Here is a 13,833-nt window from a genome sequence, read left to right on the forward strand (position 1 = left end):
ATGAATTGCTACTTTAACTCTTGAAATCATAAGGAGAGATGGCATGGTGTAAGTCTATCACAAGTGTAAAGTTCTTTTTTTAATGTTGTCAGAAATACACAAAACAGTTTCTACGTGATAACATATCTAATTTGTCTTAATCTCACAGTAAATGTGTTAAATGTGCTGTCATTATTACCATCTGGTCCCATTTTTCCCAAAAAATCTTACACTGTTGAAAAGTCTGATTATTTCCACTTAAATAGTGCCATGTTTGTGAGGACAATTTGTGGGTTGAGCAGCAGAGTTGAGTATGTGAGTTGCTCTAATGAAAAACTTGCCAGATCTTCTCTGTGGCTATGTTCAGTCTGTTCTGGATTGTCTGGGTATAGAGCTGTCGGCCATATCGTCCTCCACACCTTGACTGTAAATCTGTAGAAGACTGTGGTTCCTAAATGTGGACAGGATGAGGAAACGCAGTCTTTTTGGGACACCCACTCTACAGCCTATATCCGATATCAACTGTTATATGGAACTAGTGCTCGCTCCAAATAATGCTGCATCTTGGTTTTGCAGAGCATCATCTTACAGTTGCTGTATGCCACAGGCCCTATCCAGATCAGTCAAACTTGGCATGCTTGGAGCAGACACCAGCTGACCACTAATGCTAATCAGGCAGCAATCAGGCTCCTAATTGTCAGCATCTTGGGTACCAGGAGCTCAAAACAAGAGTCAATAGGAGATAACTTATCTGAATATCAGGATTGGGACCACACCTCCATACCCTTCCGGTTCTCTATATATTACCTCACCGGCTCTACAAGCTGTCTGTTCTCGTTTTTGTGCCCCACCCTCCCTCCCCTTTTTCAGTTCATTCACTTCTCATTAGTACATGGGGATCTGCCCAGCCTGGGAGCCACCGCCACTGAGGCCTTCCTCTACCCACAGCCTCAATTCATGTTCAAGCCATCTGCCGTTAACTACTAGAAATGCTGTCAAACCTAAAATGAGGATGTGGTCCCAGCTAGTGAATAGCAGAAGCTGTTTGACGTTGACAGAGAAGACTTGGCAAGTTGGCAACTCTGCTGCTCAACCCGCAAATTAATTTTCAAATCCGGCACCATGTAAGGGGAAATACACGGGCTTTCCAACAGTATGAGATTTATTGCATCGATTAGACAAGCATTGTTACAACAACAAAAGGATCGACCAAAAACAAATGTCCTCACTTTTTGTGCTAAGATTAGTCACGGTAAACACCCAGGCTCACAGTTATTCAAAAAATCACTACTGCAAGTAGTGATTGAGAATTTAAGAACAATATTTTGAACTTTACCGAAGAGATCAACAGTTCACACGTCATGACCCATCCTTTCTATGTGTCGGAAATAATTAATAATTAAGTTCCTGCTGTGTCCCATGTGAAAAATGAACATTGTTTAAGGTGCACATATTAATCCTGCTGCTGCAGGAAACCATACAAAGCTGCAGGTGTAAATAAAACATCTAAAAGCAACAACTTCAGCTCCTGCTAAAGTTTGTCAAACCCAGATTCATGGCGAGAACCTCACAGCGACTGGTCTGTGTGTGCACGCTCTGAAAGCAGGTAGCAGAGCAGGCACAAAACACAGGCACACAATCAACATATACAAAAATGCATCTGTTGTTTTGCTTATATTAAACACTGTGGTTGTGCTTTATTTCAAATATACATTCATCATTGCGACTGGCATGACTGATAATCATGTGCTTGTTTTGGTGTTCCCTCATCCCGCCCTATGAATAGCAAGTATACTACATTATAATGATGCATTTGTACATTCAGAAATCGCTATCTTGTCACTTCTGAAAAGTTTCTATACAGTATTGATACAGTGGTAATAGTAGAAGTTTGAATGCGGTCTGACAGTGACATTAGCTCAGGGCTACAGCAGCCAAATCACTGAAAGGTTAAACATTGCAAGAAAAGAAAAAGAGCAAAATTAGCCTAGGGCTAACTTTGCCTCAGGGCAGTCATGCTAATTTTGAAGTGTCATGTGCCACGTTCTGTAGACTTCGAGTTAACAGAGAACAAAAGTGTGACAATCTGCGTCCATCAGACTCAAACTAGTGCAAACTTTCAGTCCCACTGCAGGGTGTAGTGTGTCCTATAATGCATGTTTAACCCCTTTCTCTTCTACTAAGGAAGCTCACATTGTTTGACTGGGGTTGAAAAAGGTTCCGAAATGTGAATAAGAGAGAGCTGAAAAATCAGCTTAAATCTTATTATAAAATGCACACAATTGTACACTGGACTTGGCTTTGTCAGCACTGTACCCATCCCTAATGCCACTGGGGTAACTTCAAGGCAATCAGCTGTGATTATGAAGGATGGTTGGTATGACCCTGAAAATGTTTTATACTTAGTCTGTTCTGAATACAAATATTTTGAAAACTCAACAACCTGCAAATGGACAGACACATAAGTGCAGACTCACGCTTGTGGTTGTTCTTGCGTTGGAAGGGTAGCGTGTGTCGCTCTGAGTCTTCTTCACCCTCCTCATCTGCCAGGTGTGTGTGAGTGTAGTGGTAACTCAGCCCTGGGCGGTTCTTATAGCGCTTCCCGCAGACTGGAACACACACGCAGTGTATAATATTAGATTTATCTACGTTTGCAAGAAGAAACGAGAAAGGAGAAACTTAAATGAATCCATAGAAAATGTGACGCTCACTGTCACAGACATAAGGCTTGTCTCTGTCTTCAATGGCAGGCAGCTCTTGTCTCTTTCTCATGCCCCCAACACCATAGGCCTGCAGAGAACACACACACACACACACACACACACACACACACACACACACACACACACACACACACACACACACACACACACACACACTTGTAAAAATACATGTAATATAATCATAAAAGTTTGAACTTCCACACTTATTATGTACTAAGTTTTGTACACTCAAACACAATAAAGGAAGCATAGCAGCACACTCCTCACTTGGGTGTTTCACAGTACACACACACACACACACACACACACACACACACACACGTTTGCATTCTAATCATCTGCTCTCAGTGTAAAGCTCCACTTCCAACAGGAGGGGGCTGATGACACCTAGCAGGGGAGCAACAGTTCCAATTAGCAACCCTGGTGTATGTGTGGCGTGTGTGCTTACACAACACGCTGCGTGTGTGTGTGTGTGTGTGTGTGTGTGTGTGTGTGTGTGTTTGTGTGAGAGTGTGTGTCTGTGTGTGTGAGAGGGAGAGTTGGTGACTTTCAGAATGCATTGCTAACACTTGATTATCTTCCCATAGGATGCCCAAAAAGAGTGTGGGGAAAAAAAGACCTGTCTGATCTAATCAAAGATGTTATAAAAGAGGCCTTCCCAGCATGATTTTAATCACTGTATCTGTTTGCATTTATTTGCAATAACTTCTAGTTTTGTGTAATGACACTTCACTTCAAAGTCTGGTACACAGAGAAAGCACGAAAAGATTTCTAACTTATATTTTACACTTATGTGAAGTTTCCAGTAATCACTGTCACGTCTCCAACACTGCGTGCCTTTATGTCTTACAGACAGGACACAGATTCAGAGCTGATAGCTCTGAGCTCAGACTAGGTCATTTGTTTTTTCCTGATTCTGCTCTTCCACATTAACAAGTAAGTAATTTCTGTGAAAAAGACAGAATGTAACTGTTTCCTTACTCGTGCTTTGGTACGGTTCTTGCGCTTCGGAACATCTTCATCCATGTCGTCCGCCTCCAGCTCATGAGGGAAATCCCCAACAAGCAGCTTCTATTGGTGAGATATAGAAACAGAAAGGGAGAGATGGACAGGTTAGTTTCCTTTCCTTTCCTTTTATCACTTAAGTCATTTATTTTTCCTTTTACCCTGCATGAGCCCGTATGTTTAAATTAAATTGCGCACTTTCCTGCTGATTTTAACTTGTTTGGATGATCCCAGCATGAAAGCACTATTAACACTGAACATAACCAATACTTTCACCATTTCGTTGCAATAAAATCTGACAACATTTGAATCACAATTTTCTCAATTAAACAGGTAGATCATGAAAATAGAATAAAACTGGGCAAATCGTGGGTTTAGGGGGGCATAACAGAATGAGCAAAGGCAGGCAGAATTGTCAGACATACCCTTCCTTTTGGGTCAGCCTACAAAAGCATACTTCCACTTCCTATATTAAAATTGATAGCTTGTTTTACTGAACTCCTTTGTGTCCTAAATCTCCCTTTTCCCCCAAAAAAGCTTCACTTGAGTATGCATTACAGCCTAGTCATTAGAAACTTCACAGGCTGTGCAGAGTTCGTTGTGATGAATAAGCTGAAGACTATGCGTAAAATCAGTGGAGTGCCCCTCTTGGATGAGAGGCTTTTAGCGTTCTATTAGCAAGAGGTTTAGTAGGACTAAACATCTATTTTAACAAAGACACCAGCTTTGTTCAAATATATTCATGTAACGGTGTGTGGAATATCTCAGACACTGAGCTCAAATATTGTAGTAAGAAAATTGTGAAAAGCTGACAGTTGAGTGTTTGATGGGACACACGGTATAACGCCTGCCTGCTAAAGAGCCGGAGTTGGGGGAAGCCCCGGATTAGAGGCCCTAAACACGACTCCAGCTCTCAAAGGGCCACTGTGAGCGCTATTCACTCAACTGCTGATTGATTAGCTGTCCGTGAGAGTTCAACAGCGGCAGCCTCGAGCTGGTGAAATACTCCAGACAGATGGGCATTAAGTTTTTGCACATAAGTTATGTTTACTTTTAATGTAAAGAAGAAAAAAAGAAAACTATTTTTAAAGTTGGTCTGTGAAACAACTGAGCAGGATCCCCGTAAAACAACAAGCCGCAAGTGCAGTGATGGGAAACTCGCACACGCTGTCAGGAGCCGCAGGAGCCCATGTTACCGCCAAAACGCACACTCCGAGAGAGAGAGAGACACACACACACACACAAAAAGGCATAGACAGACAAAGAAACGCAAACACAGATGGATAAAAAAAGACAGACAGCCTGACATGAGAAGAAAACAACAAGACGTGGAGAGCAACAAAGAACTACAGAGAGAGAAACGACAGAGGAAAGAGGAAGCAGCGTCTCACCTGACACTCGCTCATGGGCTCTTCTTCCTTGGTTTCTACCTTCTTGTCCAGGGTTTCCCCAGCGAGCAGCGACTCCAGCACGGGACCGTCTGGGATCCCCCCCTCCTTCTTTAAAGATGCCTCGTAGTCTGCGGAACGAGACGATTACAATCAGAAAGCAGCAGAGAGCTCGACTTCACGCTGGCGTGCACAGTCGAGCTGACAGAGCCCCGAGGACACGAAATTTGGCTTGTTCATGAAACTGCAGTGACTTTTAGCATCTCTACTGCACAGAGGCTGAAATGATCATGACCATTTTAGCATCGCATGATTGTATAACACTTGTGGAAAATTGCTGTTTTTGAATTTTCTCAAAGCATTAACCGATTGCTGTAAAATGTTGGTAAAATGAGAAAATATCCAAGTTATTTAAATATGAGGTTAAAGTTTTCTACAAATATGATCACTCCACTGAAGTTAGTTATACAATAACATCCAGAAAGTTTTCAAAGAAAAGAGATATTCTGTGTGACTCTGAATTTATAAGCAATGTCTACCACACCTAACATAGTTGAGATATTCTGCAGTTTCTTTCAAGAGTTCTGTTCATCCCATTTCCTACTCACCTATCTTGAACTCGATCGGTACAAGCCGCGGGTCCTCCAAGATGTTTAGCCGTCTCTTCTTGCGCCAGCAGCGAGCGGGGTATGTGTACAACTGGCCCGGAGCGTGACCTGAAATACAGAGGAACACACATACTGGCGTGATTGATACATTAATTAGTACATGAACGAAAGTAGGTTATTAAATAATCATAATTCTGGCATGTCAAAGTCTGATGTGCTGGAATAAATTACCAAGTAACTAATTTTGGTGTTTTACATCATTAACTAGACAGCCCACATCCAGAGACTGTGAGCGACTCTAGACACAGCAGTGCTAAACGCTAACACATTTTATATTTTACAACATTTCCCAGTTATTTATTCAGGTTGGTTATTTTAGTTTATCTCGAGAGTTCGTGTGCAGAGCAGCGCCCGACACAGATGGTGTTACAGAAAAGGTAGCATTACATAAGAACTAAACATTTATTCTTATTCTTCTGCTTTAAATAGTAGTGAAAGGCATTACACCCTTTAAGTAAAAGTCTTCATCCTTAAATAACAGTGCAAAAGTTTTACTTAAAGTATTAATTATGCAGTATTCTGCAGATTTCTTTTCAGCAACATGTGATTATTACTGTTTCAAGTGTATATAATATTTATATTACAGCTAATTACTTATATACTGCTGTGTCACTTTATCTATAATACATTTATTGGAAGATTTATTTTTATACTTGGCAAAATAAGAACTAAAATAAATTGTACGAGTTGCAACTTGCAAATATTTCAGTCATCCAGATTATAGTGAAGTAGAAGAAGAAAACAGTATAACATATAAATAAATAACATAACTGTACTTCAGTACATCCCATCACTGGTACTATCATTGCTGGGTGTTGTGAGCCTTTAGCCCAAATGGCCTTGTTGAGGAAACTCTAGAGGGACCACTGGCCATTGGTGTTACCTACTGTTACCATCTTGTGACCACCAGTGACCCCTGTGAATGTACCCCTGCATTTATGTGTCAACCTGATCTCATGGTAATTCATCCGAAAGTTGGTGTTGTTGGGAAACTGCTCTGAATTGAAGCTGTTTTGAAGTGGGCAAGAGCAGCTCATCTCAGGAGGTAGAGTAGGTCAACTAGTAATCCAAAGGTTAATGGTTCAATCCGTGGCTGTAGTATAGTATACAGATAGATACTGAACCCAGGTTGCTCTCTGATGCATTCACTGGAGTTTGAATGTGTGTGAATGTGAGACAGAAAGCACTTAGGCAAAAAAAACATTTAAAAAAAGTGCTTCTGTGACTGGGTGTGAATGGGTGCTTATAAAACACAACAAATGTACACGTGATATTAAAAAAAATATGATACAACAAAAGACCCTCAGCTGACTACCAGAGGTGTGGACTCGAGTCACATGACTTGGACTCGAGTCGGACTCGAGTCATTAATTTTATGACTTTAGACTTGACTTGAAAAAAGGTTGTAAGACTTGGACTTTTACACCAGTGACTTGGGACTTGAATTGGACTTGAACCTGTTTACTTGAAAAGACTTGATATTTTACCCAAATCTAAAATTTAACATACATATTATATAAAAAGTGCGGACCATTAATTCACTTTATTCATTCATTCATTCTTACCACACTCCGTATGTATATGTGAGCTGGGCTGTAGCACAGCCAATCAAATTAACCAGATTTGAAAAAAACAAGAACAAAAACGCTCGAGCCAAAAATGCTTCCAAGAGTAATTTCTTTCGGTACATAAACTACGAAGTAGTCAACAAAAACGAAATGCAATATGCAAAACATGCAAGAAGAGAATCACAGACGGAGATGGAACAACTTCCAACTTTGTCCGACATTTGAAGTTGCATAAAGAACGGTAGGTGGTGCTTTTTTTTTTTTTTTTTTTTTTTTGCTACGATGACACAGCTGACTTAGCTAACTTCATCTTATTAGCAAATGTTCTTCGGCTACGTTGGTGATACTGTTTGGCTTTAACAGGTATGATATGTTTGTCATGCTATTTTAAATCCGGTCCTGCAAGCGCATCCAAGAATAACATGCAACTTGTTAGCTCAGAATTGTCGGTGAATGGTGAGCAGGGTCCGTTTCAGAAAGTGGGTTCTGTAGCTGTACTCAGTCTCTCTCCGTCTCCTCCCCATCATTAACCCCGTAGATTTAACCCAGTTTAGACTGACAAATATTTATTTTACCATCACATCACAATTCAAAATCACTGTGTTTAATTTGCAATTAGTGTATGGTCGTGTTTAACTTTTGCATGTCTGAGCCAGGGAAAAAAATTTTTTGGGGTTATAAAATCTGGCCCACCTTAGTGTGTAATTGAGTAGTCCTGCTATACATGGCCTTTTTCTTCTGTCATTTATGTCAATACATCAAATAAAATACTTTGATCTTATATTATTAGCTGTTGTTTATTTGCAAAGGTTATTCTCAACAGGGATGCTAGACAAAAACGGCGTTTTCTACAGACAGCCTAGCATACGCTCTCCACTTGCAGAAAGAAAAAGAAAACACCCCTTCCCTATTGGTGTTAGAGTTTACCATGTCAGCCAATCAAAAAAAATGATAAGGCAACATGTGACATTTGGTTGTTTAGGGAGAAGGGAAGTTTTAGGAGTGACACCCGCGACGGAAAGCCGGGCGGCGAAAGAAAGAGAGAGAGAGTTTTCATATGTGAGACATTAGTGACGTTTAGCGTGTTTGGAGGCTATAGTTAGTTTGTTGTGTAGTTATTGTTTTGTATTGTGTGTCGGTTAGACTGCTGAATTTCATATTTGATCTAAAAAAGCTGTCAAAGGCAGATTCCAGTGTAAACGCTGTCTCCACATAGAAAACTGGACTGTTGCACCTCCAGTTGTCAGACCTGCAGGGTTTAGGCCTGTGGTGTTCTCCTCTGTCTTATACTGAACACAAACTACACATTTTTGGACTGGCACAAATAATTTGTGTGCCTTCTTATTTGATGCAGCACACCTGATTGTTCTGTAAATAGATTTAAATGGTTATATAAAAACGCCTGAGGCCTTGGCTGCATTTTTAGGTAAATAGTACCATATAACTTTGTTGTTTGCAAAACTTGTGCATAATTTTTAGAAATGTACAATTTCTATTTGCATTTCAAGTTATGAAAATGATTCGTTAAACATGTAAAAAATATAACTTTTTCTACTCGGATTCTGAATTTTTGTCTGAATTTAGATCAACTGTGCTAATATAGTATACCAAAATGAAAAAAATAACTCAAATTTCAGATATTTGAGGTTGTGCTGTAAATAATGATACCAAACAAGGCAAGAAAAACATATTTTAAAAGTGAAATATAGAAGTAAAATCAAAAGTAGTCAAGAACGCCAATTATACCGGGACCCCAGAGGGTTAAAAAAGACTTGAAAGGACTTGAAATTCAAAGTTTCGGACTTGGGACTTGACTTGAAAGTTGTCTGTCTTGACTTGCGACTTGACCCTGACTTGCTTGACTTTACTTGAGACTTGACTTGTGACTTGAGGATAAAGACTTGAGACTTACTTGAGACTTGCAAAACAATGACTTGGTCCCACCTCTGCTGACTACCCTGGGCATGTCTTCAGAGCGGACAAAATCAGGAGAGGCCATAACTAGTGAAAGAGATGTACTTAGAGTGGAAACTTGCAGTGGTCAAATGGTCAAATTAAAACTGAAAATAAAAAAAATCTCCTGTTTTCTTTTATGACCCAAGTTGTAGTTTCAGTAGTTAGATTACTTTTGACTGTTTTTTGTGTTTTTAAAGATGACATGAAACACTAATTTACATCATGGAGCCCTGCTCTCAAAAACTGACACAGATGTAACTGTCTGTGAAGCTGGATTTAAGAAATAAGTGCTTAAAGTTTTTAAAACATGTTTAGCGCCATCTTCTGTCCGTACGGAATGTGACGTCATGTGGTTGGTTGATGATAATAGACTTATATTAGCTTACGTTAGCTAGCTCAGTGTTTTCCAACCACTGTGCGCATAGGTGTGCTATGAGAAATGATCGGGTGTCCCGTGGAAGGATATCCGGTTTCACCTGATTGGTACTCTAAGTGACCAGCGTGAGTAACGGGCAAAACAATTACATTCTCTTCCACTAGAGGGCAGTACAACTTCTTGCTCCAATTAAATGGGTTGCCAACTGCCAATTAAACAGAAGACGAAGAAGAAATTACATTGTCATGCAACAGTGCAGGGTGTAACAGCAATAGATAAATATCTGAAAAGCAAAAGGTGTCTATCTGACCTGGGTCCTGGAGAAAATTCCGACCCAGATGAAGGCCCTAGCATGAGTAGTGGTCAGAAGAAAGCAAAAATGGTATATTGGGAACAAAGTGAGCCAATTCCGCTATAGCTGGTGTATGTTTTTTGTCAATATGTTTTTTGTGACATTTTCTATTGTGAAATATGTGCCGTGGCTCCAAAATGTTGGGAAACACTGCTCTAATGTAAGGCTCTTAACCACAACCAACCAACCAACCACGTGAGGTCAGAAGATGGTGCTAAACATTTTTTTTAAAACTTTAACTTTAAGCACTTATTTCTTAAATCCAGCTTAACAGAGTTACATATATGTCAGTTTTTGAGAGGAGGGCTCAGTGGTGTTTCATGTCCTCTTTAACTACTTGAACTACCACCAAACTACAAAAATGTAACTTATTTAACTGTCATTCACCACTCTACAGCCCTGATGGCCACAAATGTCAATGTGCATGTGACACTACAGAAAAATCAGATTGTCCTCTGTGCACCATTGCATGCTGTAATAGTAGTAATTGGATCTCAGTGTGACCAAACGGCGCGAAAGAAAAGTATGATGGTGCTGTGTTGGGTTAATGTGCGTGTGTAAAATATGCAACGAACAATGAAGTTTTGTTTGGTGGTTTTAGAAATGTGGCATTTTTGTTCAAAGTTATTTGGCCAATAACAAAAAGCAGTGAAATTAAAGAAAAACAACTTTAAATCTACAAACACAAAATTCAAAATTCTTTTAAAAATTCAATAAGTGAGTTCAATTCTGCTTGGGGTTACACTGAAAATAAAGTTTTATCTAAAAGTGACTCACATAGAAAGCAACAAATAAATAAATAAATTGTACAAACCAAAATGGTTAATGCATCAGGCATTGCACAAAACTACACGCACATAAGTGTGTTGTCTCTGGAATAGCTGGTGCCAGCGGCGTAACATCGCCTACAGGGGTGTCTGATTCAGTGCCAAAATACACTGATGTTACAGAGAAGGAAAAAGCAATGAGGAAACACCCTTTGGGGGGAAAAAAGTTGAGGTGTGAGAGGTAGGAGGCATGAAAAGGAAAGACAGAAACAAGCAGAGCAGAGGATGGAAGGAAGGAAGAAGCGTGATGAGCGACTGGAGAGAACAGTTTGTGTAGCACAACAGCTGGCATACACACACCAACATAGGAGAAGAAGAGGAATAACACTCTGGTGGGAAAAACACTAAAAAACACACACACACACATACACAAACCTGGTCCACGGTGGTTCTTCTCCATCCAGATGTAGCAGTTGCTCTGGGCCACCCCGGTCTGGGAGTCCAGGAAAGGGAGCCGCATGGAGCGCTCTGCACACAGACGGGCATTGTAGCTGCGACAGTGTTCGATGGCCTCCTTATAAAACTCCTCTCCAAGACTGAGTCAGAGCAAAGGGGAAGGACAAAGAGGGAGGATATAGGGAGGGGTTAAAGGTGAAGGACAAGAGGAGGTCCAGCATTAGCAGAAAAGTCAAAACCCCAGGCGTGTGAGTCGAAAGAGGAAGGCTTTAAGTAGAACAAGGAGCAACGTGAAGCTTGCACACACCTAAACCATCAAAAGGGGCAGTGGGTGACCAGTCATGGACAGCTACAGTCTTTGTCTGTGTGTGTGTGTGTGTGTGTGTGTGTGTGTGTGTGTGTGTGTGTGTGTGTGTGTGTGTGTGTGTGTGTGTGTGTGTGTGTAGGTGAGCAGTGGAGATGCATAGTCCTATTAACCTGGGTCACAGCAGACGAGCTGGCGACCACTCACTGTTAACACCACACACCCAGACACACACACACACACACACACACACCCACATGCTGTACAGTAAGAGAATATATAACACTTTATTCTCACTGCAAGAACAATATATGCACAGTATTTTCCCACCTGTACAAGTGTGAGTTTGATTAACATGCAGTGGGATATTCTTCCCTTTGTCCCTCCCTCCACTCAACCTCACCACCCCACCCCTCTCCCACACCCCTCCGTACCTGTTCTTGATGACTGCGCCTCCAGATTGCCTGCAGGGAGAAGAAGAAGAAGAAGAAGAAGGAGAAAAAAGTGAGTAGATGTGCGGTGAGTCACTCCTCCACCCCACCCTATTTTGCCCCCCCGTTCATTTGGCTTCTCTTTCTTTCACAACTCATTTCCCTCACTTGCTCACTCTCTCTCTCTCTCTCACTTGTTTCCAAGACTGTTTTTCTTTTCTTTCTTTTTTTTACTTGCGTGTTTAACTTTCCCACTCCCCCTGTTCTCCTGCTGTTCTTTTTTCCTCCTCCCTTTGTGTTTTATATTTTCATCTTTCTTTGCACTTCTCTCTCTTCTCTTTTTGTCTCTCTCCTGTTAATCACTCCTCTCTAGCGTCTTCCTGCTGAGCACAGACATCAAGGTCACTCTACTATACAGACGATAGATACACGACACACAAAACTGCGCGAGTGCGCGCACACGCATGCACACGTCGAGGGCCAACAGCGAGCTCACAAAGACAGTGCAGGGTAGTGGCTGGTAGCGATTTGTTGACTTTTTCTTTTTTGTTGTTTCTGTGCAACCACTGAAGGGGCGTGGCCGATTAACTGAAACGATTAGATGTAGATTTGTGTGTTATTCGGTTGTTTCTCCACAATGCAGTTTTCCTCCACCGATTCAGCCACTGCAAGACGCATAAAGGCTTTTTAAAAAGAGAAAATCATCAGAATGCCTGGACAAGAGCCAGAAATACTCTTTTTTTAATTCCACATGTAATTCTGTCTTGTCACAACCTGGCACCCACATTTTCCACAATGCAATTTGACCTTCGGCAGCTCACTTCAGACATTGTTATGCTAGTAATGGCTAATGCAGCCTTGAGCGTCTAGCCTGAAGTGGAGAAGAGGAGCAGACCATGAGGAATAGTAAGTTCATTTCAACACCCACAACGTTTTTTTTTCACTTTCAGGTTTCTTTTAGTCTGCAGCCCCACCTGATGCTGACTCAAAGGACATCACTTGAGTCCCTTTGGAGGCGCATAAGACTTTAAACGACACACACACATAATCCGCAAACACCTGTCAACAGACTTTGGTGTGTAAAGCTGATGAAGCTTCACTTTAAACAGGCAACACGTACCTTTCAACAATTCACTAAATTAAACAATGTCCTTCAGAAGAACTCGCACAAACGTTTATGGAAATATTGCGGCGTGGCTTGAAAGGTCTACTTTTATCCTCTTTTTTTTCCTTACTTTTAAGAGGTTAAAGAACCCCTTTCATGACTGGTTATAACAGTAAACACAAGGTGAAGCTCAGGGAACAATGATGGCCATGAAAAATATTATGTCGACTATGTTTTAGATGTGGAAAATTGTGTTAAAGTTTGATATTTTGATAATCATCCATCCGGCTCAGCCTGCCCTATATTTGGACTTTGTTGACATTTATCACAGCAGCCACATTATTTGAGGCTGGGACCTAAATAGAGCAGAAGCATTAGCTAATGGCATTAGCATCACCTATACTTACCTCCTGTTTATTTCAAAATCAATGCTTTAATAAAGGAGTATGTCTCATTACTTCCCCCTGTCATCACACAGAAAATACTGTGGTCACTAGGGGGTGTCTGATATCCCTGCATTGGTGTTGTTCCTGGATCATCATAGTTGATCTTGGTCCAGGGTCACGTAGGCATACCACAACTTTAACTGCATGGAAGGTTGTGGCATGGATAGACGTGTAGGGATAAAAGGAGTTTCTAGTTAAAATGTCAGTTAGGACGTAGATTTGCCGCAAAAATCTAAGTCAAGGTTCAGGGTTAGGATGTGGTTAGGGTTACAAGACTATGGACAGGGAATTAAGAGTTTTTGTTTGGTT

General features: G+C 40.9%; 1 protein-coding gene across 1 annotated transcript in view; it reads right to left on the reverse strand.

Annotated features, from left to right (window-relative positions):
• The window catches only part of dpf1 (D4, zinc and double PHD fingers family 1), a 44,467-nt gene that overhangs the window by 19,893 nt on the left and 10,741 nt on the right, over positions 1 to 13,833 (reverse strand). The window contains exons 2-8 of the mRNA XM_039622489.1: positions 11,977 to 12,006; positions 11,218 to 11,378; positions 5,704 to 5,811; positions 5,099 to 5,226; positions 3,684 to 3,773; positions 2,691 to 2,769; positions 2,457 to 2,588 (exon numbers count right to left, since the gene is read on the reverse strand). Of these exons, the coding sequence (XP_039478423.1) occupies positions 2,457 to 2,588; positions 2,691 to 2,769; positions 3,684 to 3,773; positions 5,099 to 5,226; positions 5,704 to 5,811; positions 11,218 to 11,378; positions 11,977 to 12,006 (728 nt within the window). The remainder of the gene's footprint in view (positions 1 to 2,456; positions 2,589 to 2,690; positions 2,770 to 3,683; positions 3,774 to 5,098; positions 5,227 to 5,703; positions 5,812 to 11,217; positions 11,379 to 11,976; positions 12,007 to 13,833) is intronic.

This window comes from Oreochromis aureus, linkage group 14, assembly GCF_013358895.1.
Source record: "Oreochromis aureus strain Israel breed Guangdong linkage group 14, ZZ_aureus, whole genome shotgun sequence".
Lineage (NCBI taxonomy): Eukaryota > Metazoa > Chordata > Actinopteri > Cichliformes > Cichlidae > Oreochromis > Oreochromis aureus.